Genomic DNA, 21,583 nt, shown 5'->3' with positions numbered 1-21,583 from the left:
TTTTTTTTTAATTTTATAAGCACAAAATACCCGTTACAAAATTGTTACAGTTGCAATTATCAGGAATTTCCTGATTGGTCCAACTCACCTGACAGGACGCGTGTCAGCGCCTGATTGGGCGTGCTGACGCGCCTGTCAGGGCTGCCAAAATCATTTTTTTTGCTTTTCCTACCCTCAAAACGCAGCATTTTGAGGTGAAGCAAAGCATAAGCTTCCTCAAAACGCTGCGTTTTGAGGTATGCTTAGCAAAAAAAAAAAAAAATTTAAATACAGCTTGCACGTGGGGCCCACTTCTTTTTGGTCCGTTTTTTAATTTTGCCCAAACTTTGATCAAAAACTGATTTGCCCATGGGCATTTCTAATTTAGACCATTGATGGGGAGTTATTTTTTTTTATTAAACCCCAAAAATTACCCATGGGCATTTTTCTCCCCATTGGTGAGAGTGCTCTAATGTCCTATTGAGCAATCAACTCTCTCCTTAATTCAACCGTCCTAATGTCCTATACTCCTTCCTAGCTTCCTATTTATTACTTGTACTATCTGTTTCAATTGGGAACCACTTTAGAAACCCTAGAAACACGAATTGGGGAAGAACTGAGAGAGTTAGGGTTTCCAATTCACCGCAAAATGAATCAGGAGACGCCGAGTAAGAAGGTGACAGAGGTAGATTGGTCGGAACTCCCTAAAGAATTGCTCGGAGAAATCGCCAAATGCTTTCCCGAATTCAGCGACGATTACCGGCATTTTCGAGGAGTTTGCAAAAATTGGCGTGAATCTTGCACTTCTCCATTCACCATCTTTCTTCCTGGATTTCCCCTCAAAATTCCTACTTATTTAGGTAAAACTGTTGTTTTAATTACAAGTTTCGTCTACATTCTAAGACGTCCGATTCATAAACCCAGTTCCATTGCCTGGATTATTCAAGTTGATGATTTGAAGCCTAATAAGCTTCAAGTTCGCCATCCTATTACTAATAATCGCCTCGATATTAGTAATCTTCCTGAATCCTTTAAATTGAATGATTATTCTCCCGAGCCTTATGATATGAGCTATAAACTTCGTTTTGTTGATGGTGATGATGATTTATTTGATTCTAGAATTTACAATTGGCGAAATTATCCTGTTAAGACTAAATCTATATTGTTGGAAGCCGGTGTTGTGGTAGTTTTGTCGCTCGGTCAAGGGGGGATGTTGGGGCTTATGAGGACTAATGGGGAATGGAAGTTTACGAGTTTAGGTTATAATCCTCGATTCGATGATATCGAGAAGTTTAAGGGAAATGTTTGTGCTTTAACTCGATATGGGAAAGCTTTCCTTATCAATGGTGATGATGGAAAGGTGATTGAAGTGATAAGTGAGCCGCTTGATTCGAGTGAGGTAGGTGATAGGCGCAAGCTTTTGATGGAGTATGATGATGAGCTGTACATGATTGGTCGAGGGGATACCGAGTTTAAGGTGTTTAAGTTGAATGAGGAGTTGCACAAGTGGGAGAGAGTTACTACTTTTGGAGATCAGATATTGTTTGTGTCTTATGATAAGTGTTTCTTTGTTGAAGCGGATTATCTTCCGGTTTGGGAAAGGGATTGTATACTGTTCCCTAAGCATTGCTTTCCTAATAATGCTGGAGATTACGTTGTTGATGGAGGATTGTTTCAAGGAGCAACAAGGCACCTCGAGATTGGTGTGTTCAGTATGGTTGAGAACTCTTTTCAGCCTATATCATTTTACCCGGATTTGTGTAAATTGTTTTGGCCTATTCCTTCTTGGATCTTGTCAGACGCGAGCTCCTCATCTAGGTAAAATCTCAGTATAATCTGTTAAAATTGTAAACTTAGCTCTTAAAAAAATGTGGTATAACTAGTGCATGCTTGATAATTTGCTCCATTGCTTTTTTTTTTGGTAATAAATAGTTTGGTATTGGGCTCATCATTAATCCATGTACATGTATGAGTGGCTTAATATTTTCGGAATGGTGATAAATTTGGAGTATTGTAAATCATCATTTGGGATCTAAAATGATTTTGGAAACATAGTGCTTATTAAGTGTTGCATATTTGTACTGATAAATTTACCCTGCCACATGCACATCCTTTTAGCAGCCTGCTTTGTTCAGAAAGTCTTTTGTTTAAAAAACCTTTTGTCGTTTTGATGGTCTGATGATTGAGCTTTATCATGTTCTTTTGCTATGCATGCCATAATATCATGTTCTGATTTAATCCTTTGTGTTATAGCTTGAAATATACTTTGATATCATAGTTTGTGTAGCAAAAATGCAAACATTTTGACACCTCCGGCCAGTTCGAGTGGCTCAGATGGGGATTCTGAGGAGGATGAGGGACAAAATGGTTCAGAGCCTGAGGAGGATGAGGAACAAAGTGGTTCAGAGTCTGAGGAGGATGAGGAACAACATGGTTTAGAGCCTGAGGAAAATGAGGAACAAAGTGGTTCAGAGTCTAGCTCAGAGGAAGAAAGTGATTCAGAGTCTAGCTCACAGCATGGGGAGAACGAGTCAGCAGTTGAGGAATCTTCTTCACCCTTGGACCAAATAAACACATCTCTAGAAGGTTACATATGAACATATCTATTTCACTCAGACAGGGGAGGGTTTTGGAACTTCCCTTTTCCCTCTCTTTTTACCCCTTACCTAATCATTGACAATATATTTTCTTTAGCTTATATTACTTGGATTTTGTCGCAGAGGTCTCAGGTGAGAACAATGGCACATCAGTTTCAGCAATGAATTCGCCTCACCAGGTATTTTACTAGGCATCATTATGCTGGTGGCTAGCCTGCTTTCTCCTATGAGTATCTTGCAGGAAACTAGCAAATTTTTCTTAACCTATTCATGCAATTTTCTTAAAGTAAGTGTATTAGAGGAGATGTCATTTTTTGGTCTGACTCGAAAAGGGCAATAGAGGAGATGAACTTAGGAAGTCAAATTTCTAATATTGCAATTTTGCTCTGTAATTGCAGGGACCTGTTAAGGGAGTTTCACCTTTTGGAATTGCACTTTAAAGAAAGAGCCTCTAATGCAGTAGCGGATTTAGTAGCTAAGGATGCTAGATGTAACTTGGAGGCCATGAACCAATTATGTATTTTGTATCACCCACCTCCTGTTTGTAGCGAAGCTTTTGTGACAGACTATAACTTGGGGTCTGTAAATCATAACTCTAATTTTGCTGGTGATGTCCCAGCGAATACTCTATGCTAGATGTAACTTGGAGGTCATGAACCAATTGTGTATTTTGTATCACCCACCTCCTGTTTGTTGTAGTGAAGCTTTTGCGAAAGACTGTAACTTGGCGTCTGTAAACCATAACTCTAACTTAGCTGTTGATGTCCCAGCTAATACTCCTAATGTAATTAACGCTTAATCTATGCATCCAACATCCTTTCTTGAAAAAAAAAAAAAGTATTTTAGAGAAGAATTTACTAGAAACAGATGTCAGCTTGGACTTGGTAATACCAATTTACAAGTCCAAAGTTTATTGATGCAGATTTACTTATAAGTTTAAAGGTATGTTCATTAGTCAACAAGTAACATACATGCTCAATTTCTGTGTTTATCAGCTTTTAATGCAATAAATATGGAATAACAATGGGAATGTAATTCAATGTCAAACAAAAAAAAAAAAAAAAAAACAATGGGAATGTAATTGATGGCCTTCTTACATTTTCCTTTGAATCACTTTACAAGATGATAATTATTCTTCAAGAAAATACAGGGGAGTCCTTGAAATACCAACAAGCTGAGTACCTGAACTCATCCCTAGTAGATCTCCAGACAATGCAATTCAAATTCGATTGGTTAGCTCCCTTTGTTGAAAGGGAATAGGCAATTCACAAAAGCAAGTGTCAGAAAGGTATTGTGATAAACCTTGAGACGAGAAAGTCCAAGCTCCTTGTAGAATGGCGTGAACTAGAGGAACAAATGGTTCAGCAGGAAGAGATTGTGGCTATGCTGAGTGAGCAACTTTATTTTATTCAAGTTATTTTCATCGCCTTTTCTTATGCCGTTTTACAATAGTGACTTTGGTTTGGATTTCTTTGATACTCCGTAACATGATTTCTCCTAGTGCAAAGAATTGACGTTCAATTGTATATAGTTTCTTTCTTGTTAAATCATTTTTTGTCTCTCAGCAATCCAGTTAAATCTTCACACCATTCGGCTTGATTTTAATCTTTGTTTTGTCTCATTTCTCATCATGGCAAGGAGCTCTGCAATCTCATTAGATAAACTGGTTCTAGATGTTTGCATTTGTATGTTTTTTTTTCCCTTCAGGCGGAGAAGACTCAATTTCTGTGTTTGCATTATTGCATGTGTTTGCATCAAAAGCATATAATGTATACAAATGAGGTCTTTACTATGAATTGATTTCTTATGTTTGTGTATTACTGTATATTTCAGATAAAGCGGCAGCTCAAAAAAATCACCTTGATTGTTAAAGTACATTTTGGAAGAATATGATTATGAGAAACACTCTAGCAAAGAGGGATGCTTGTCTGTAGCCCGGAAGACACCTTCTTAAATATTATTGAGTAGAATATACTTCGTGTGTGTTTTGTAGAGGGGAAAAAAATCTAATGTGTAAACTAAGTCATCTCATAACTCCTGAGTCCTGAGGTGTGTTGGGACTTGGGAGCTGTGTATAAATTTGGTCATCTCAGTACTCTTGAGGTGTGCGGGAACTTTTGGGAGTTAGGAGCCGGTCTGCCTGTGTGTAAGTTAAATGTTGTTAGTATTCGCTAGCGTTATGCTGTTATGTTATGCACTTATGCTTCTTATGATCATCGGCATTACTATTTACCAAAGCTGTTTGAGATGAGCAGCTACTTTCTTCTTCTGTTTTTGCTGGAAATGTAATGGATATCCTGTATCACTTACAGTTAGCTTAGATGATGTGCTCTGTACTGTACTCCATAGGTTGTAGTCTGCTCCTATGAGTGTGTGGATATGCAAATAATGCAATGATGCAAGCAAGTAAGCCATGACCTAAGATGGATAAATATTGAAGTATTTTTTTTTGGAGAAATACCAATATTGTACTCCTTTTTGTGACCCCTAATAATCCAAAAATACCCAAAATTTAAAGAGCCCTTCATAAGGCTTTGAGATCTCCAACATTTTATAAGTAGTAATAAACTAGTAGTAACTATTATGTACTTTGGTTTCTTCAAAAAAAAAAAAAAAAATGGAAAAAAAAGTATTATGTACTTTGGATAATTTTCTCTCAAATTAAAAGTATTGATTTATTATAGATTATGGGTATATTTGGTGAATTTTTTCTTACACATTAGAGGTATATAGTATATACAAGTATGTAGTAGTTTTACACTTTGGACTCAAGATTGGATTATTAACTTGACAAGGTTGTGCCTAAGTATAGTCCAAAAACTTTTGGACTTGAAATTTGGACTTCAGACTATTGTCCCAACTTTTTCAATCCATTAGGTTTTGGATTTTTCTCCCCTAAAGCAATGAAAGCATGTTTATTAACACTAAATGTAACATGTAATGTAATAATGATCTGCAACTCTGTTGCAGGGTGGCCTTATATTGGCCATGTTTGGTAATTGGCTTTTTAATGCCTTTTTTGTTAGCTTTTGACTTTTGGCTTTTAGCTTTTGACTTTTTTAGGTGGTCAAACAGCCAAAAAATGTGTTTGGTAATTGGCTTTTTGGTTAGCTTTTAGCTTTTGGCTTTTGGCTTTTGACTTTTTTAGGTGGTCAAACAGCCAAAAAATGTGTTTGGTAATTGGCTTTTTGGTTAGCTTTTGGCTTTTGGCTTTTGACTTTTTTAGGTGGTCAAACAACCAAAAAATGTGTTTGGTAATTGGCTTTTTAGTCAGCAAAAAAGCTGGCTTTAAGCCAAAATGAAAAGCTGCTTTGAGTAGCTTTTTTGCTTGCTTTTGGCTTGTTGGCCCACAAATTATCTAATAAACAGCCAAGAACCACCAATTAATTTACCAAACACTTTTATAAACAACCAACTTAAACAGCCAATTTCAAAAGTCATTATAAACAGTCAAACATTCCAGCTGGTCAAACAAGCCAAGCGAACCATCCAACAGCCAACCGCCAACAGCCATTTGCCAAACAAGACCGTTATCTTATTTTTATACTCTTTAGGAAAGTGATACTTTTATGAGAAAACCAAGGTCACTAAGGTCCTATTCTCAATTATTTTCAGTTCAGTTCAGTTCTAATAAGTTTAGTTCAGTTTAGCTTTTAATTTCCTTCTCTTATAAAATATTCAATTTAGTTCAGCTCTAATAAATTCAGTTCAATTCAGTTCAGTTTAGCTCTAATAAGTTCAGTTTAGTCAATGAGAACAGACCCTAAATATAAAAGTTGTACTCCAAGAACTTTTTTTTAAGATATTAAGGAAATTATTATGCATAGACAACATAGTACAAGTATTAAAAAATACTGATTAATGCATAATTTTGCTAGTTTTCTTTTCTACTTTGTATTTTTGTTGGAAGAACTAAGCATCCATGTGCTACTTTTTTTTTTATTATTTTTTTTTTATTTATAATCATGATAAGCTAAAACCTATCAGACCATACATTTCATAGGTTAACTTAGTCGAGTAGGCAGGCAAGGACTCTTGGGAGTAAGGGTGGGGAAGAATAAGGTAATTTATATTACAATTACAATTATGTGGTAATGAAAGAAACCATCTTTGACTTGCACCTTTTATAAATCAACCCAATCTAGCTTAGCAAGTTAGACATGAACCATACTAAATATAATCCTATTAGGGTTTAGGATGAATGAGTATTGACATGAACCATACCAAACCCACACATTTGGCAAGTCACAAATCATATTGATCTAGCCTAATAAGTTAGACCTATTACAAAATGAGTAATTAACAAAGTGTGAGTACTCTTACACTTTATCGTAAGAATGGTCTAAGTATAACCCTATTAAAATGATTGAGTATTGACATGAATCATACTAAACCCACACCTCTTGCAAGTTACAAGTTACTAATTATTTCGATCTACCTTAATATGTTAGACGGCTTAGACCTCTATTAAAACGAGTAAATAACATAATGCGAGTAAGAGTGCGAATGCTGGTGGGAGGTAAAAAAAAGATAAAGAGAAATTTCAACCACCCAACTTTTTTAGCACTCTCCATAATATATTTTGAACCATTGCTCTCTCCCGGAATTCGAGTTTAAGTCCTCTCAGTCACACCTCCAATCCATCTTCCCTTTTTCCCCCCTCAATTTTCGCGAACACAAACACAAAACCTAGCTCCGCTTCAGCCGACAACTCCAACGCCGTCGCTCCGCTTCTTCCGCCATTTTTTCGGTGCTCATTTTTGCTCTTTCAATCCAAAATCCATGTTTTCTTGCTGTTGTTTTACCTGGGATGAAGGTACTTTTCTCTCTCCTACCTTATCTATTCAAATAAAAGAAGTATATTTCAATTTGTTTTCTGTTGAATCTTGGGATTTTATCTTGTGGGTATGATTTTTCTGGTGTTAGAATTGATGGGTTTTTCACTATTTTGTGTTGCTCTTTGAAATGATTTTGGATTTGTTGTCTTGTAAAAAAGAAAAAGAAAAGAAAAGAAATTTAGCTATTCGTGATTTTATTTCTTGTTGAAGTAATTGCTCAAAGCCTCAAATACTTGCTGAATGAACTTGTTGCAGTTGTATGCTTGATTTATCGATCTGGGTATTGAGTTTGCTTCAAGTTTTGATTTGGGTAGGTTTCAGCGTCTGTTGGAACTTCTGGTGTAGAGCATAGGTGGAGGATTCATTCATGGCATTGGTTGATTTTTTAAGATGGAGCCTTTGTTAATTTAGTTGTTTAAGTTGCATGGCCGAGTTTACGAGCTCAGGAAAGTTTGGAAACGCGTCGATACCTAAACAAATGATTGAGGAAAATCAAGTTTTCAGTTATCAAAGTTCGGTTAATGAGCCAATTGTGGCGGAGTTGCAAATGGGAAATCAAACTGATACAATTGCCAATGAGAAACCAGTGGTAGAACTGTCTAAGAATGAGATTGGAAGTATTGGTAATCAACTAGGTGAGCCTGTGCAAATGAGCAATGTGGTTTCGGATAAAATCCCCTTAGAGGGAGTGGATGTTAGCTTAAGAGTTGAACAGGAGTCAGAAAATCAGAGGGAAGGCGGTCATGATAGTGTGAAATGTGAGCAACCAGGGTTGAAAGAAAGGGATGATTCTGAAGCAGGACCAGACAGTGTGAAAGCTGAGCAGAATGCAGAAAGTAAAGATGATACAAATGTTCTTTTTGAGATGGAAGGTGTCCAGATTTCCCTGGCTGAAGATGAAGAAAATTTGATTAGTGATATGTTAAAGAGTAGTGGTAAAACTGAGCCAAATGAATTTGATGCTTGTGACGCCGAGGTTATTCCTAATGCACAGACCTCACCTCTAGGTGTTGCTTGTGACACTGAGGTTACTCCTAATGTACATTCCACACCATCCCCTGAAAAAGCTGGTGATAAGGTACGCATTGTGGTATTAGCAGCTCCAGCCTATGATGCTAACGAAAAGCCTATACGGGGCCGAAGGTCTAAGGCTGTAGTAGCTTCAGAGAAGAAAACCCCTCGACAATTATCAGCAGCTAGTAAGAGGGACTTGCGCTCCAGGTCAAATGTGAACTCCAAAGATCCTGAACCAAGTATTATTGTGGAAACTACAAAGGGAAGCACTGGAAGGAGAGGAAGGAAAAAAGGGAAGGGAAATGACGGAAAATCTGATGATGCATTCTCAAAAATGCGAAAGCATTTGAGATACTTACTGCATAGGATTCACTATGAACAAAATTTACTTGATGCTTATTCCAGTGAAGGATGGAGGGGACAAAGGTTTGTTTATATTTTTTCTTTTTTTCATATATTGTTCTCTAGTGATCATCTCTCCTATAATATTTGGCATGGCTAGCATTTTTGTGGGTGGAATATCTGATGTCACTGTTTGTATGCAACTTACGCCAACTTACGCATGTTTTGCATTGTGAATATATCATTCTCGTTAAGACTATGAGAGCATGAAGTCATCTTAGTGACTCAGGTTATGGTAATTTAATACAGACGGGCCATGAGAAGAGTTAAAAATTGTTAAGATTCTTAGTCTTTTGATTCTGGACTTCTGGTTACTTGGAGTAGACACTGTACCAGTTATTCATTTTCCTATCAAACTTTAAATGGTTCAAAACTCTCCTCATAATCTCTTAGTTCTAGTGGACTTCCAAAACGACGGAAGTTTGAAATCTTTGAATGTTAGGCTTTGCTATTGGCTTGTTGCAAAAGCAACTACTTCTATGCTAGGCTGTTCCTGGAGGAAAAAGGTCAACCTTGAGTCATTGCTTGTCCTAACATCATGCTCCCTCCGTCACACAATACAAAGCATATTTGGGTTTTTTCATGGGATTGTAGATTCCTTAAAACTAATGATTGAAAGTACATATGTGCACGTGAGGTTAAAGAGATAAAGAGAAAGAAAACGTAGTTGGGAATTATTGAAGAAAGGGAGAGAGAAAGTGTTGGGAATTGATGTAAAAGTATAAAAAAGAAAATAAAAAAGGATGACAACTCATCAATAAAAGGGTAATATTCTCAAAACGTACTACCTTTAATAGAAATAGGCTTTCTATTTTGGTTTACCCAAAAAGGAATACAGGCGTTGTATTGTGTGACAGAGGAAGTAATATTTAGCGTAATAAGTTATATTATAGGTATCTTCATCTTTGATGCGCAAAATTGTCAAAAAACAGAAGTAACATTTCTCTAACCTGTTTAGAAACTTGCTATGATGTTTTGGAAAGGGTTTAAACATTTTGGGGAAAAAAATCATCTAAAAAATGCACATGAAACATAATTTCACTCACATACATGCTTTCCGCTCAATACTGCAATATTCATGCACGTATCTTTGGCGAAAACTAAAGATTTAATAGTAAAGTTAGTGATAGATGAGAAGGTATGCACACCTAGAACTGTAGGGCAGTGAGATGAGCTTTGGTTGGTGGTGGCAGATACTGCAATTAGTCAGTTCTGCTTGCAATGAAAGAAGTGGAGAAATAGCAATGTTACTCTGTTTTGTGGAGAATTGCAATGGCTAGGGTCCTCGAGATAGAGTAAATGAGGGAAGGGGAGTCTAGACTGGTCAACAAGACTGTGTTTATTGAATATGTATCGTTTGATCTTGTTGAATTTATTTTTCCTTCTTCAAATTTTTATCTTTGAAATACTTGTATTTTAACTGATGATCATTATAAAAATGATACGTAAATATTTTTCGCATTTCTTGCCACCCGTTTCCAATTTTTCTTTGAAATTTGAGTAAATTGGTTATATGACTTTCTGTTAATAATTTCTAGGAGAGGTGAGGTTTGACGTTGCCACATAACCAATATTGCAAGAAATGGCACTTTATATATTAGCATGCTGAGTACATTGTCCAAAATGCTGAATGAAAATTATCTTAAAAGCTTTTCCATTGAACCCTTTCCATACCGAAATCTAAAATGGAGTTGGATTAAGATCATCCGATTCAAAAAATGCTCGTTTAAAACCAGGATTGAAAATGAATTCATATGTTCTATTATAAGCCCCTACTCCAAATGATGAAACTATAGTGTCCCATCTCTGGTGGTCCAATTCTGTGCTCTGAGATCACTTAAGGAATTCAAATTTTAATTGTAAGGGATTATGCACCAATAGCAATTGTACCATTGTCACATGTGCTATGGATGATTATTCATCTTTCATGAATGGAATATCCAAAATGTTTCTTTTTATCATATGATTCTCAATAGTGTGGTTTTGTAGCAATTTGGAAATCAAATAACTGTTTGCCTTCAAAGGTGGCTGAAGAAGCCTCATTTACCTTCAAAGACTTGCAGGAAATGTAGGTTATTGGATTTGTTAGAATTTGATGCCCACACTGGTTTTACTGCATAATGTATATTGTAGCATGGATTGGCTTTGTTGATTGTCTGCTCTTATGTTACAGCGTAGAGAAGTTAAGGCCGGAGAAGGAGCTTCAGCGTGCTAAGGCTGATATAAATCGTTCAAAGTTGAAAATTAGGGATTTATTTCAACGATTTGATTCAATGCTTGCCGAAGGGAAGTTCCCAGAGACGTTATATGATGCTGATGGTCTCATTGATAGTGAGGATGTAAGAACTAAAATCTTTTGTATAAATATATTCTTGTACTTCATTTAGATTTCATTGGAGATATCTTGTTTGAAGAGTTGCTCCTGAATTTTTTCTATATTTTTCTGTAACAGATATTCTGTGCCAAGTGTGCGTCTAAAGATCTATCCCCAGGCAATGACATTATTCTTTGTGACGGTATTTGTGAACGTGGATTTCACCAGTACTGTTTAGATCCACCGCTACTAACTGAAGAAAGTAAAATCTCATTGAATCATTGATAGTACTGACTCTCAGCATTTTTATTTTATAGATATTGAATTAATCCTCAGATGATTTCTTCATGGGTTCTCTGCTGCTGTTTTGTTCAGTTCCACCTGGTGATGAGGGCTGGCTATGTCCAGCTTGTGATTGCAAACTTGACTGTGTTGATTTGCTTAATGATTCTCAAGGAACAAGACTTGCAATTGAGGACAAATGGGAGGTATTTCAAGGCCATCACCCTTTGTATTGAGTATTGGCCCTCTTTTTTTTTGCTTCATTCTAATAATGCATTGTTCCTGCAGAAAGTTTTTCCTGAAGCTGTTTCAGCTATGGTCTCCAAGGAGCTGGATGATGTTATGGGACTCCCTTCAGATGATTCCGAGGATAATGAATACAACCCAGATGGCACTGATGATGATGCCAATGCCGAAGGGAATGAATCAAGCTCTGCTACGTCTGATTCTGATGAATCTGAGGATGATGATTTCTCTTCTGTTTCGGAAGATCTAGGGCCCATACGTGGTGCCGAGCAAAATCTTGGGCTTCCTTCTGATGATTCTGAGGATGATGACTTTAATCCTGATGCAGCAAATGTTAATGAAGAAGGAGTTGAGCCTGAAAGTTCAAGTTCAGATTTTACATCTGCTTCTGAGGATCTAGGTGCAGCAATCGGTGATGATGGTACTTCGGACATCAATGAACCGTCTCTACCTTTGGATCCGGAGCAAGACTTAGGTGAATCTTCACCTATTACTAGTAAAAGATGTGTGCAGAGATTGGACTACAAGAAGCTCTATGATGTAAGTATTGCCCTCTGGAAAATGCTTTTTTCTGTTCTTTCCCTTTTCTTTCTTTTAATTTAAAATATGATTTATCTGGCTGACTTATGAGAAACCAAAACATCTAGTCGTCCAGGAAACTTGAGCAGAGATGTGTCGTTTTTTTTTTGAGGTTGGATTTTGGTAAAGTTAGTTGACTGAAGTTTTTTCAAAGTGGATACTTTACAATGAACTTACATAATTGATTTGTTTTGAATGCTTTAGTTTCAGAAGAAAATTAAGGGAGTTCATCAGTATAGTCATTCTGTCGCATACTCGCATGCAATTGGGCTGAGTTCTCTCTTATCCACCTTCAGAATCCTTAATGCTTTGTTAATCTCGAGTGGTTTTGTTTCTTTTGTTTTTGTTGTTGTTGTTGCTGTTGTTGTTTATATGCTTTGCTTATTTATATGAATTTGTGGTGTTCTGCCAGTTAATGTTTTTTTGTTTGTTTGTTTGTGCTTGTTCTGGAACATGTTTTATAACACCTGAACCATTTTGATCAGAACATTAATTCTCTTGCCCTTTTCTTTAGTTTTTTTCCTGTATCTAATTCAGGTTGTCTGTAATCAAGGTGGAAAGGTTTTTATCATCTATTCATCTGTATATGAATTTTAGGATATCTAGTATTGCATTTAAATAACAAAGGACCGAACCATGTCTCTTGTGGAATTTATAGTCTACATGAGGTTCAATTTGTTGAGTTGATTACATTGTGGATCCACGCTTGATAAATCAATAAATATTGTATTTGTAGAATGATGGTGCTCTTTATTCTTTTGGGGTGTGAAATGAATGAATGCTTCTATATCTGATGGGTGTTGATTGTCAATTTGATATGTTCTTGTTTATTAAGGAAACGTATGGAAATGCTGCTTCGGATCCAAGTGATGATGATGAAGAATGGACAGATGTGGTTGGAACAAGAAAAAGGAAAAGCAGTCAAGAAAAAGCTGTTTCAGTTTCAAATATGGGTACCTCAGCTTCGGCTGATGGCACCTGTGGCGTTGGTTCTTCTCGAAGAAGAGGTCGACCAAAGGCCAGTCGTCAAGCTGCAAATGGGTCACCAGTTCCGCTGCAAGAAAGCCCTCAGAAAAAAAGTCCTGCTGGCAGTAGTAAAAGGCGACCACCATATAATCGGCTTGGAGAAGCTGTGACTAAGGTATTATGAAATGATATTTGATTTCAGTAATTTGGGATAGCATTATACTGTCAATGGGTGAGTTGCGATGTACTTGTTGGTGATCAAACCTCAGAATTATTCTAGTTTCCTTCATGCTGAATTTGTCAAGACTGAGTTTTTCCCCTGGCAACGAATGGTTACTGTTTATGCTTGTGTGTGAGCTGTGGATTCATGAACCTTGAGAATTTGAAGTTGTTTGCCCATCCTCTCGCGAGATGTAAAAGAAGAATTTTTTGCTGCAATATTTTTTTTTTTTTGTTTATTGATTTGAGTTTTATTAGATTAATCTAGAACCAGCTTCATTAATGGTCTTGCCACTCATTTGATTAGGAGTATAGGCTGTGTATATTTGTAATATCTTTGGATTATGCTACAGTGGGGCTCAAATTGGTGGATATATGCTTCCCCTGTTCCTTAAAATTGCAACAATTTGTTTTCTTACTGACGTCTAGTTGTATACGTAGTATATGACATGTTTGCTTATTGATTCTAGTTGTATAGTGACTGAGGTATTAGAATACAACAAGATCTAGGATTTTCAAGAAAACCTCATCACATGCAGTGTTTTTCACCATGGGTCACATTTTGGGATCTGGGGAGTAGAGTACCAGGAGATAGTTAACTTAAAAATCTGGTCTACTCACTTTGATTAGTTCCTGTCATAGACCTTTGGTTATCATTTCCTAAAAATCTGGTCTACTCACTTTGATCAGTTCCTGTCATAGACCTTTGGTTATCATTTCCTGTTTTAATTCAAATTATGTTGTGCAGAGACTCTATGAATCATTTAAGGAAAATCAGTATCCTGATCGTGAAGCAAAAGAGAAGTTGGCAAATGAACTTGGACTCACAGCTTACAAGGTTGGTGGAATCTCTTCACAACTGATGAAATTTCCTACTGTATGCTTGGGCCTATTCTTAAAATGCTTTCTTGTGCAGGTGGACAAATGGTTTGGTAATGCTCGTTGGAGCTTTCATCACCATCCATCACGTTTAGAAGCAAACATGACCCGAGTTGTATCAAATAGCAGTACTCATAGTGGTGCTTGCATTGGAGGTGAGAGTGCTTTGGCTGATACTATTACTGCTGTCCCTGAGTGTGGCAGTGCAGATATCAGTGCATTAGATGTGGCCAGTGGAAAGATATCCTCACCTCCTAAGTCTGGGATGAAAGTAGAAGGCAATAAGTCAATGCTTGAAACATCAAAGGCAGAGGTTTCGAAAGAGGGTACCCAAACTGAATCACTTGAAATTGCTGAAACTTCACAAGGTAAACTGCCAAGGAAAAGAAGGAAATCTGGTGCCTGAGTAATTTCTTTGGTAAAATAATATGATCCACCGCAATTGTAGAAACCAAGTTTCCGTAGAGCTTAGCAGTCCTATTCTTCAGATTACGACTATGAAGTTTCACCCTAACTTATGACTCTTCCATTCTGATCATCTGAGAAAATTTGTTTCCAACGGCAAATTAGTTGTGAAGAGTATTATCCTGCTCATCAATGTTGCATCTCCTTTAAGGTTGTTATGAATGTCAAATCAATACAGCAGCTACTAGAGTAGGTGATATATATGCCTAATGGATATGGTGCAGCTCTTTTCTGTTTCCTGAGTAATGTAGGCAGCAAAACTGTTTTAATTTTTGAGTTCTTATCCTTTGTTAAGCATAGTCTAGTGGGTTGTATGGATGTGTAAAAATCTATGCTCCTTCAGAAGAATGAGAAGCTGTGTCCTTGAAGTTTGATTCATGAAGTAATTAGTTTAGGGCAGAATCAACTTTGTAATGCTGTAACTAAAGCAAATATTGACACACTGAGAACAAAAGTTCCTGTACTTATTCGTTACTGAGCTTCTGGAGAAAATAGACAATTGCAATTTTGGTATCCCTCATTATCATCTATAAATGAGTTTGTAAGTCTGTTCCGCAGGATACATGAATCGATTATGTGCTGTATATGTTTCAATGCAGGTGCTTTTGCTTGTGGTTCTTCAATGTGGCTTTTTACCCAACATTGTAAAAATAGCGACTAGGATTTTTGCATTTGGTGTTTCTATGTTCATTTATTTTGACAATTTATAATTTACTTTGTATTTTTATGATAAAAATACATTTATTTTATTTTATTTTATTTTATTTTTTATTTTTAATTTTTTAAGTGGACTTTCATTAACTCATTATAAAATGGATTAACGTTACACTAAAAACATTTAAAGTTGTCATTCCCTTAACATAAATTTTACTTTTAAAAAAGACTTATAAATGTATTATATTAATCATGTTAACCTTTATAGCATCTTTTCATTAGAAATTATGTATTAAAATACATAAAAATCGTTAAAGTTACTCTTACTGACTGTCTTACAATAAAATTAACATATGTCTGCATCATATTTCGTATAAGACTTACTAATCATGTTTGGTCATTGTATTAATGTTTTGCTTATCCTTGATGTTTGTACTTAAAGTAGTTATAGTCAAGTCTTAAGACAGCCTAAGAAACACCAAATGCCAAACAAAAAAACTAACCCAGTTAATGCGACAAATGGCAATCATCTCCCTCATGCGGCATGCCCACTTCAATTCAATACCAAGACCAAGACCAAGACCAGGCCCATTACCTACTTTCTCTCCTCATGCCCAATCCTAAATCCCAATGATCGACAATTGGCCAATCACAATACTCTTTTTTTACAAGTATTCATAATTTACTCCATACTTTGTATTTTCATAATATCAATTTTGACAATTTATAATACATTCCCTCGTGAAGTCGTAACAACTAACAAGGGGTTTATAAAAACATTATAATACAGAGTATATTTTTTTATTGTACGTTTTCTTATTCGTCAAAAGTCTCAAAACGTTTGCAATGATACGTATTCCGCTCAAATTATACGGAATACTCCTTAAGTCCGTATCAATTATTTTGAAACTGAGGGAGCTATCAAGTTTGTTGGTGAATTAATTCTCTATAAAACGTCACTCTTAGAATTGGCGGCAAATCATAGGAACACAATTACAAACACACAGTAACATCAATCCTCAAAAAACTCAAAACACTTCTCATTTCTGAAACCAAAACACTGAAACCAGTGCAATTTTCTCAGAAAATGAGAGAAACAGAGATTCAATTGCAAATGTTAAACTGGTGTCATCTTGCCGACGACGACGAACTCCTCTTACAAATCGTTGATCGTATCGATTGCCATTTAAACCTCTGCAAATTCCGAGCAGTTTGCCGGAGTTGGCGTTCTCCTGCTCTCGCTACATCTCGTTTCTTATTCTCTGTTCTTCCTCTTCAAATCCCAGTTCATGATCACCATTTTAGATCATTACTGGGTTGTGAAAATCGTCTTAAGTTCTTGGTTGGAAGTGTTGTTTATTTGATTCAACCCCTCAATCAGAAAAACTTTGATTCCCCGAAATTCTGGGTTCTTTGTCTTGAAGAATTGAATCCGGGTTTATTGAAGTTTCGTTACCCTCTAACTAAAATACCCATTGAAAATCTTCCCAAGAATTTCCCTAAATCGTTGAATTCGTTGCGTTTTCGGGTTTCGATTGTTGGGAAGGGTTTTAAATTCTGTTTGTCTAATGGGAATGAGGATGTTTTTGAGAGTAGATTTTTTTATCAGGGGTTTCAGAATTGGAGTGATTTTCCTACTAAAACTAAAGTGCTTTTGTTTGATGATGATATATTCGTGGAAAATTATGATTATTCATTCGTAGTTCTGATTCTTAATCTTGGGGGAATTTTGGGTGTTATGAGACTAGGGGTGTGGCATTACATGAGAAATATTCATGGTGTTTTTTTCGATGACATTGTTAAATTTAAGGGGAAGGTTTGTGCTATGGATCGTAATGGAGTAGTTTGCGTTATCGATGATCGTGTATCGAGGGTGATGAGAGTTATAACTAGGCCTGTTTGTGTTGGTGATGCTAATGGTAGGCGTAAGCTCTTGGCAGAATCACATGGGAAGTTGTACATGATTGCTCGAGATTGTTTTAGGTTTCGGGTTTTTAAGTTGAATGAAAGGCAACAAAAGTGGGATGAGGTGAATAGTTTGGAAGATAGGATTTTAATTGTGACTTTTGATGGTTGTTATTTTGTTGAAGCAAAGGATAATCCAGGATGTAGAGGGAATTGCATATTTTTTCCTAAGAACTGTTTTCCTAATTATTCTAATGGATACCACCCTGATGATGAATTGTTTAAAGGAGCTAGCAAGTACCTTGAGGTTGGTGTGTTCTATCTGAATGAGGATCGTGCCCCGCTGGTTTCATTCTACCTGGGTTTATCTGATATGTTTTGGCCACCTCCATCATGGATTTGGCCGAATTCATGCTCTTTTACATGGTACAGATTCATAGCCTTCCTTTGATTAATGATTGATTCTATTTCACTAACTAGTTTTTTCTCTTTCAATGATTTGTCCTAGAAATGTTTTCTTAGAAGGATGTTGATGTGTGATGCTCACTACTATGTTTTAAGTACAAAATTGTATCACACACATTTCAGTATTTCAAGGACTAAGCTTGTTTGATAGTTGTCGGGTGACCAATTCAAGTGTTAATACTCTGCCTTAATCTTGCTAAGATGTTAGTGTGCTTCAATTATTAAATTGTATGTGGTTAGGCACTAATTAGGCTGCTTGCACAATGCATTCTATGAACATCTCATCTAATGGTGTTATGTTGCTCCAATTTGAATGCTGTTGGTGCATGTCATCCATGATATAATCATCTCAGTCCAAGAAACAGGTTTAAAGTAGCTTGAGCAATGAGTACAGTCAATAGCTTATATGGAAAATTGCTTTCTACTTTGATTCTTTCTAATTTTCTATGCCTTTTTTTATTAGGGAGTTCGAGAAAAATGAGCAACAAGAAGACTGCCCTAACCAAAAAGGTGATTCTCAATAAGGATTAAGGAAGCTCCTTTTTTTTTGTTTATTCTCTTATTTCTGGGATGTAATCTTAACAAGTGTAGCTTTACTTTTTTTGCAGAGGTACTAGGTGAGAATTGTGATGATTTGATTCCTAGGAGAGACTGGTCGGAGCTCCCCAAAGAATTGCTCAAAGTGCTTGCTGATCACCTTGCTACTCGCTTGGATCACTGCAGATTTCGTTCAGTTTGCAAAAAATGGCATTCTTCCTGCCATCTTTCTGGATCCCTCTTATATTCTCAGTTGCCTCACCATGTTAATCCTAGCTTCATATTCGAAAAATCAAATCGTTCCATTTTTCTTGTGGCTAGACTAACCTATGTTCTGCGTCCCCTTAATCAAACAATCCCGAATTCTGCAAAACCCTGGTTAATCTCAGTTGAAGACTTGAACCCGGGAAAACTCCTAATCTGCCATCCCCTCAGTAAAATCCCATACAAGGATATGCCAGTAAATTTTCCGAAATACTTGAATCTCCTTGAGTTTCAGGTATCCAAAGTCAGTTTTGGGTTCAAATTTTGTATTTCCAATGGTGATGATAAGGTTTTCAGAGATTGTGGGATCTCAATACCTTGGTCAGACTATTCTCATCCTACTAAAGTGGTAATACTCTCTGAAAATGCAACCTCTATTGAAGATTGTATAGCAGTTGTCTTATTCCTCCATCTAGGAGGCTCATTCGCTTCAATTAATTTGAGGACTAACCAATGGAGATATATCAGCAAAACCAAACGACATTGCTTTGATGATATAGTAAAATTCAAGGGGTATATCTGTGCTGTGGACCGTGAAGGGATAGCTTACCTCATTGATGGTCATAACATGAGGATAGTTGATACTATCTCAGAGGAGCTGAGTTACCCTTATGCAAGTAAACAAAGGCGTAAGCTGTTGGTTGAATCATTTGGAGAACTCTACCTGATTGTTAGAGGCCCTTGGGATTTTAGGGTTTATAAGCTGCATGAAGGGCATCGTACGTGGTATAAGGTGAATAATATAGGAGATAGGATTCTGTTTGTAAGTTTTGACAGCTGCTTCTTTGTTCAAGCTAAAGATTTTCCAGGGTGCAGAGGAAATTGTGTTGTATTCCCTAAGAACTGTTTTCCTCTGTATTCTGGAGGATATGATCCTGATTATGAGCTATTTAAAGGAGAAAGAAATCACCTCACAATTGGTGTGTTCTACTTGGATGAGAATCGCTGTAAGCTACTATCATCTTACCCGAGCTTGTCTGAGTTATTCTGGCCACCTCCTTCTTGGTTTTGCCCTGATACATACTCCTGGTAACTATAATTCCCTTATACTCCCTTTATGTAATTAATATGTTATTTTCAACCGAAAAATTTCATGATTGTGTTGGTAAGGTTGATTTTGGAGATTTATGATTGATAATGACATTCCTTCAATCTCAAAGATGATATGATAATATTCAAATCAGATCGTGTTTTCTTGAGGGGAGATGGATGTGAGTAGTTGTGCAATTATATTTTCTTTTGATAATTGTTTGGGTCCAATTTAGTCCAATTGGGCCTAAGCACTAAATGATCCAATTAAAAGCCCAAGGTCAAGGTTCAACTCTCCAATTGTGCTAAAGTCAAAGGTCAGCCCACAAAGCAAGCCAATTGGGCTAAGGCCCAACCTCTCCATATATGATGAGGTATAAAAACTATCATATTGTCTCATTCAAAGGGGGATTCATATTCTGATTCATTCATAGATTCATATGTTCATTCATATATTCTGATATATGCCATAAAAGCCTCAAGCTACAAACTCTCTTGCATAGTGTCTTCTTCTTACACATTGTACTGACTTTAGCATCGGAGGGGCCTTCCTCGGCAACACCCCCGAGGCTAGTTTACGTGTGTTTACTGTGCAGGAAACCTTCGGCCCAACATAACTTGGACCAAATCCAGTCTTCTCCATTTCAGCGGACCTTCGGCAAGGTCCCATTGTTTTCACCCGAAACAATTTGGCGCCGTCTGTGGGGAAGACTTTCAAAAATCTTTAAGCCAAATTCCTAACCAAGATCATCTTGCAATTATCTTAGCATCAATGGCTAAGAACCGCAAGAGCAAAAGCCTCCGTCAAGGAGCGGGCGAAAAGCCTAAAACCCCTACACCATCGCCCTCGCCGGACCGGAACTCTCTTAAGGGTGCCGGCTCGGGGGGAGGATCATACAAGGAGGATTCCCTATCTCCCGTAATTCATGACTCTCAATATAGGCCGGGCCACTCTCGGTCTAGCAGGGGTCAGTCCGATCATAGGACATATTCAGTGTCCCAAAGCCAACCATCGGCTGCGCGCCCTCATTCCCACACTCGGCCGAGGACCCCTTTGACGGGGCCCAACTCGGAAGAGGTGGCAAGAGCGCTGGCAGTACTCATGGAGGCGATGAGGGCACAAAATACGCCACCACCTCGTGATCGAACTCCTCCGCATACCCGGCATCAGCGGAGGAAGTTAGACCATGATGGTGGGAAGCTTCCTTCCTTCCGGGAACTGGAAGAGTGGGAGGAGGATTCTTGGAAAAATGAAAAACAGAGGAAAAAGAACCCTCAATTTTTAAAAGGATCCTCATCCTCAAGACCAGAAGCGCATAAGAGCAGCAGCTCAGCTTCTCGGCCAGAATCTACTCACCGAGAACCTGAGACTGTTCGCAGAAGCGTCCTTGACCGACTCGGCGGCCAGAAACCGAGCGTGCGTAGTCGCCTCTCGTTCCCTGCAGCCGAGGCCCAGATTTCCCAGCCAGGGACGAAAACCACTCCTACCTCTCTAAGAGGGCGGAGCGCGGTCCCTTCGGCTAGGAACAAGGGCAAGGCCGTTATGCTACCCGCCAGTTCGCCATTCGAGCAATGGATACTGGAAGAGCACGTGCCCACGGTTAAAATACCGTCGCACATCACATATGACGGGACCTCGGATCCGAAGGATCACGTGGCCTCGTATGAGACTCATATGCATCTTTGCCCCAGATCCGAAGCGACTTGGTGCAAATATTTCCCAACCACTCTCAAGGGGGTCGCGCAAGCGTGGATCTCCAAGGGAGTAAAGCAAGGCTCCATAACAGGGTGGGATGATCTGTCCTCCAAATTTAGGAGCAAGTTTTCCACGGCAAACCGCCGAGAGAAGACTACTGCAGAACTCATGAGTCTGCAACAGGGGGAAACCGAAAGCCTCCGAGACTACCTGACCCGTTTCAGTAACGAGTCATCGAGCGTCTCCCAGCTGG

General features: G+C 37.7%; 3 protein-coding genes across 6 annotated transcripts; all 3 read left to right on the top strand.

Annotated features, from left to right (window-relative positions):
- The first annotated feature begins 399 nt into the window (after positions 1–399).
- LOC110700294 (F-box protein SKIP23-like) lies at positions 400–3,413 on the top strand. Of its 3 annotated transcripts, none has more exons than XM_021877815.1 (4): positions 400–1,797; positions 2,300–2,565; positions 2,700–2,755; positions 2,975–3,413. In XM_021877815.1, exons 1-4 carry the CDS (start codon positions 629–631, stop codon positions 3,014–3,016), a joined length of 1,533 nt encoding a protein of 510 aa, XP_021733507.1. In that variant the 5' UTR covers positions 400–628; the 3' UTR covers positions 3,017–3,413. The 3 variants fall into 3 exon arrangements, with proteins under 3 accessions (XP_021733507.1, XP_021733506.1, XP_021733505.1); XM_021877814.1 differs by having other exon boundaries at positions 401–1,797; positions 2,267–2,565; XM_021877813.1 differs by having other exon boundaries at positions 402–1,797; positions 2,258–2,565.
- A 3,674-nt stretch (positions 3,414–7,087) lies between these two features.
- On the top strand, positions 7,088–15,342 carry LOC110700292 (homeobox protein HAT3.1-like). Of its 2 annotated transcripts, none has more exons than XM_021877812.1 (9): positions 7,088–7,392; positions 7,729–8,854; positions 11,004–11,169; positions 11,283–11,406; positions 11,520–11,632; positions 11,715–12,212; positions 13,087–13,392; positions 14,185–14,274; positions 14,353–15,342. In XM_021877812.1, exons 2-9 carry the CDS (start codon positions 7,839–7,841, stop codon positions 14,719–14,721), a joined length of 2,682 nt encoding a protein of 893 aa, XP_021733504.1. In that variant the 5' UTR covers positions 7,088–7,392; positions 7,729–7,838; the 3' UTR covers positions 14,722–15,342. The 2 variants fall into 2 exon arrangements, with proteins under 2 accessions (XP_021733504.1, XP_021733503.1); XM_021877811.1 differs by having other exon boundaries at positions 7,670–8,854.
- A 1,179-nt stretch (positions 15,343–16,521) lies between these two features.
- On the top strand, positions 16,522–19,638 carry LOC110700837. Its single transcript, XM_021878422.1, has 3 exons — positions 16,522–17,765; positions 18,268–18,314; positions 18,413–19,638. The coding sequence occupies exons 1-3, from the start codon at positions 16,522–16,524 to the stop codon at positions 19,636–19,638; spliced, it is 2,517 nt and encodes an 838-aa protein (XP_021734114.1).
- The last annotated feature ends 1,945 nt before the right edge of the window (positions 19,639–21,583 follow it).

This window comes from Chenopodium quinoa, unplaced genomic scaffold, assembly GCF_001683475.1.
Source record: "Chenopodium quinoa cultivar QQ74 unplaced genomic scaffold, ASM168347v1, whole genome shotgun sequence".
Taxonomy (NCBI): Eukaryota; Viridiplantae; Streptophyta; class Magnoliopsida; order Caryophyllales; family Amaranthaceae; genus Chenopodium; species Chenopodium quinoa.
This window is presented reverse-complemented; position numbering and strand designations above follow the sequence as displayed.

Excerpts from the sequence above, each read along its gene's own strand:
- LOC110700292 (XM_021877812.1), top strand. The coding sequence starts at position 7,839 with ATGGCCGAGTTTACGAGCTCAGGAAAGTTTGGAAACGCGTCGATACCT. Across the intron at positions 8,855-11,003 it reads GAAGGATGGAGGGGACAAAG|CGTAGAGAAGTTAAGGCCGG; the intron begins GTTTGTTTATAT and ends CTTATGTTACAG. Across the intron at positions 11,407-11,519 it reads ACCGCTACTAACTGAAGAAA|TTCCACCTGGTGATGAGGGC; the intron begins GTAAAATCTCAT and ends TGTTTTGTTCAG.
- LOC110700294 (XM_021877813.1), top strand. The coding sequence starts at position 629 with ATGAATCAGGAGACGCCGAGTAAGAAGGTGACAGAGGTAGATTGGTCG. Across the intron at positions 2,566-2,699 it reads AATAAACACATCTCTAGAAG|AGGTCTCAGGTGAGAACAAT; the intron begins GTTACATATGAA and ends ATTTTGTCGCAG. Across the intron at positions 2,756-2,974 it reads CAATGAATTCGCCTCACCAG|GGACCTGTTAAGGGAGTTTC; the intron begins GTATTTTACTAG and ends CTGTAATTGCAG.
- LOC110700837 (XM_021878422.1), top strand. The coding sequence starts at position 16,522 with ATGAGAGAAACAGAGATTCAATTGCAAATGTTAAACTGGTGTCATCTT. Across the intron at positions 17,766-18,267 it reads AATTCATGCTCTTTTACATG|GGAGTTCGAGAAAAATGAGC; the intron begins GTACAGATTCAT and ends TTTTTTTATTAG. Across the intron at positions 18,315-18,412 it reads AGACTGCCCTAACCAAAAAG|AGGTACTAGGTGAGAATTGT; the intron begins GTGATTCTCAAT and ends CTTTTTTTGCAG.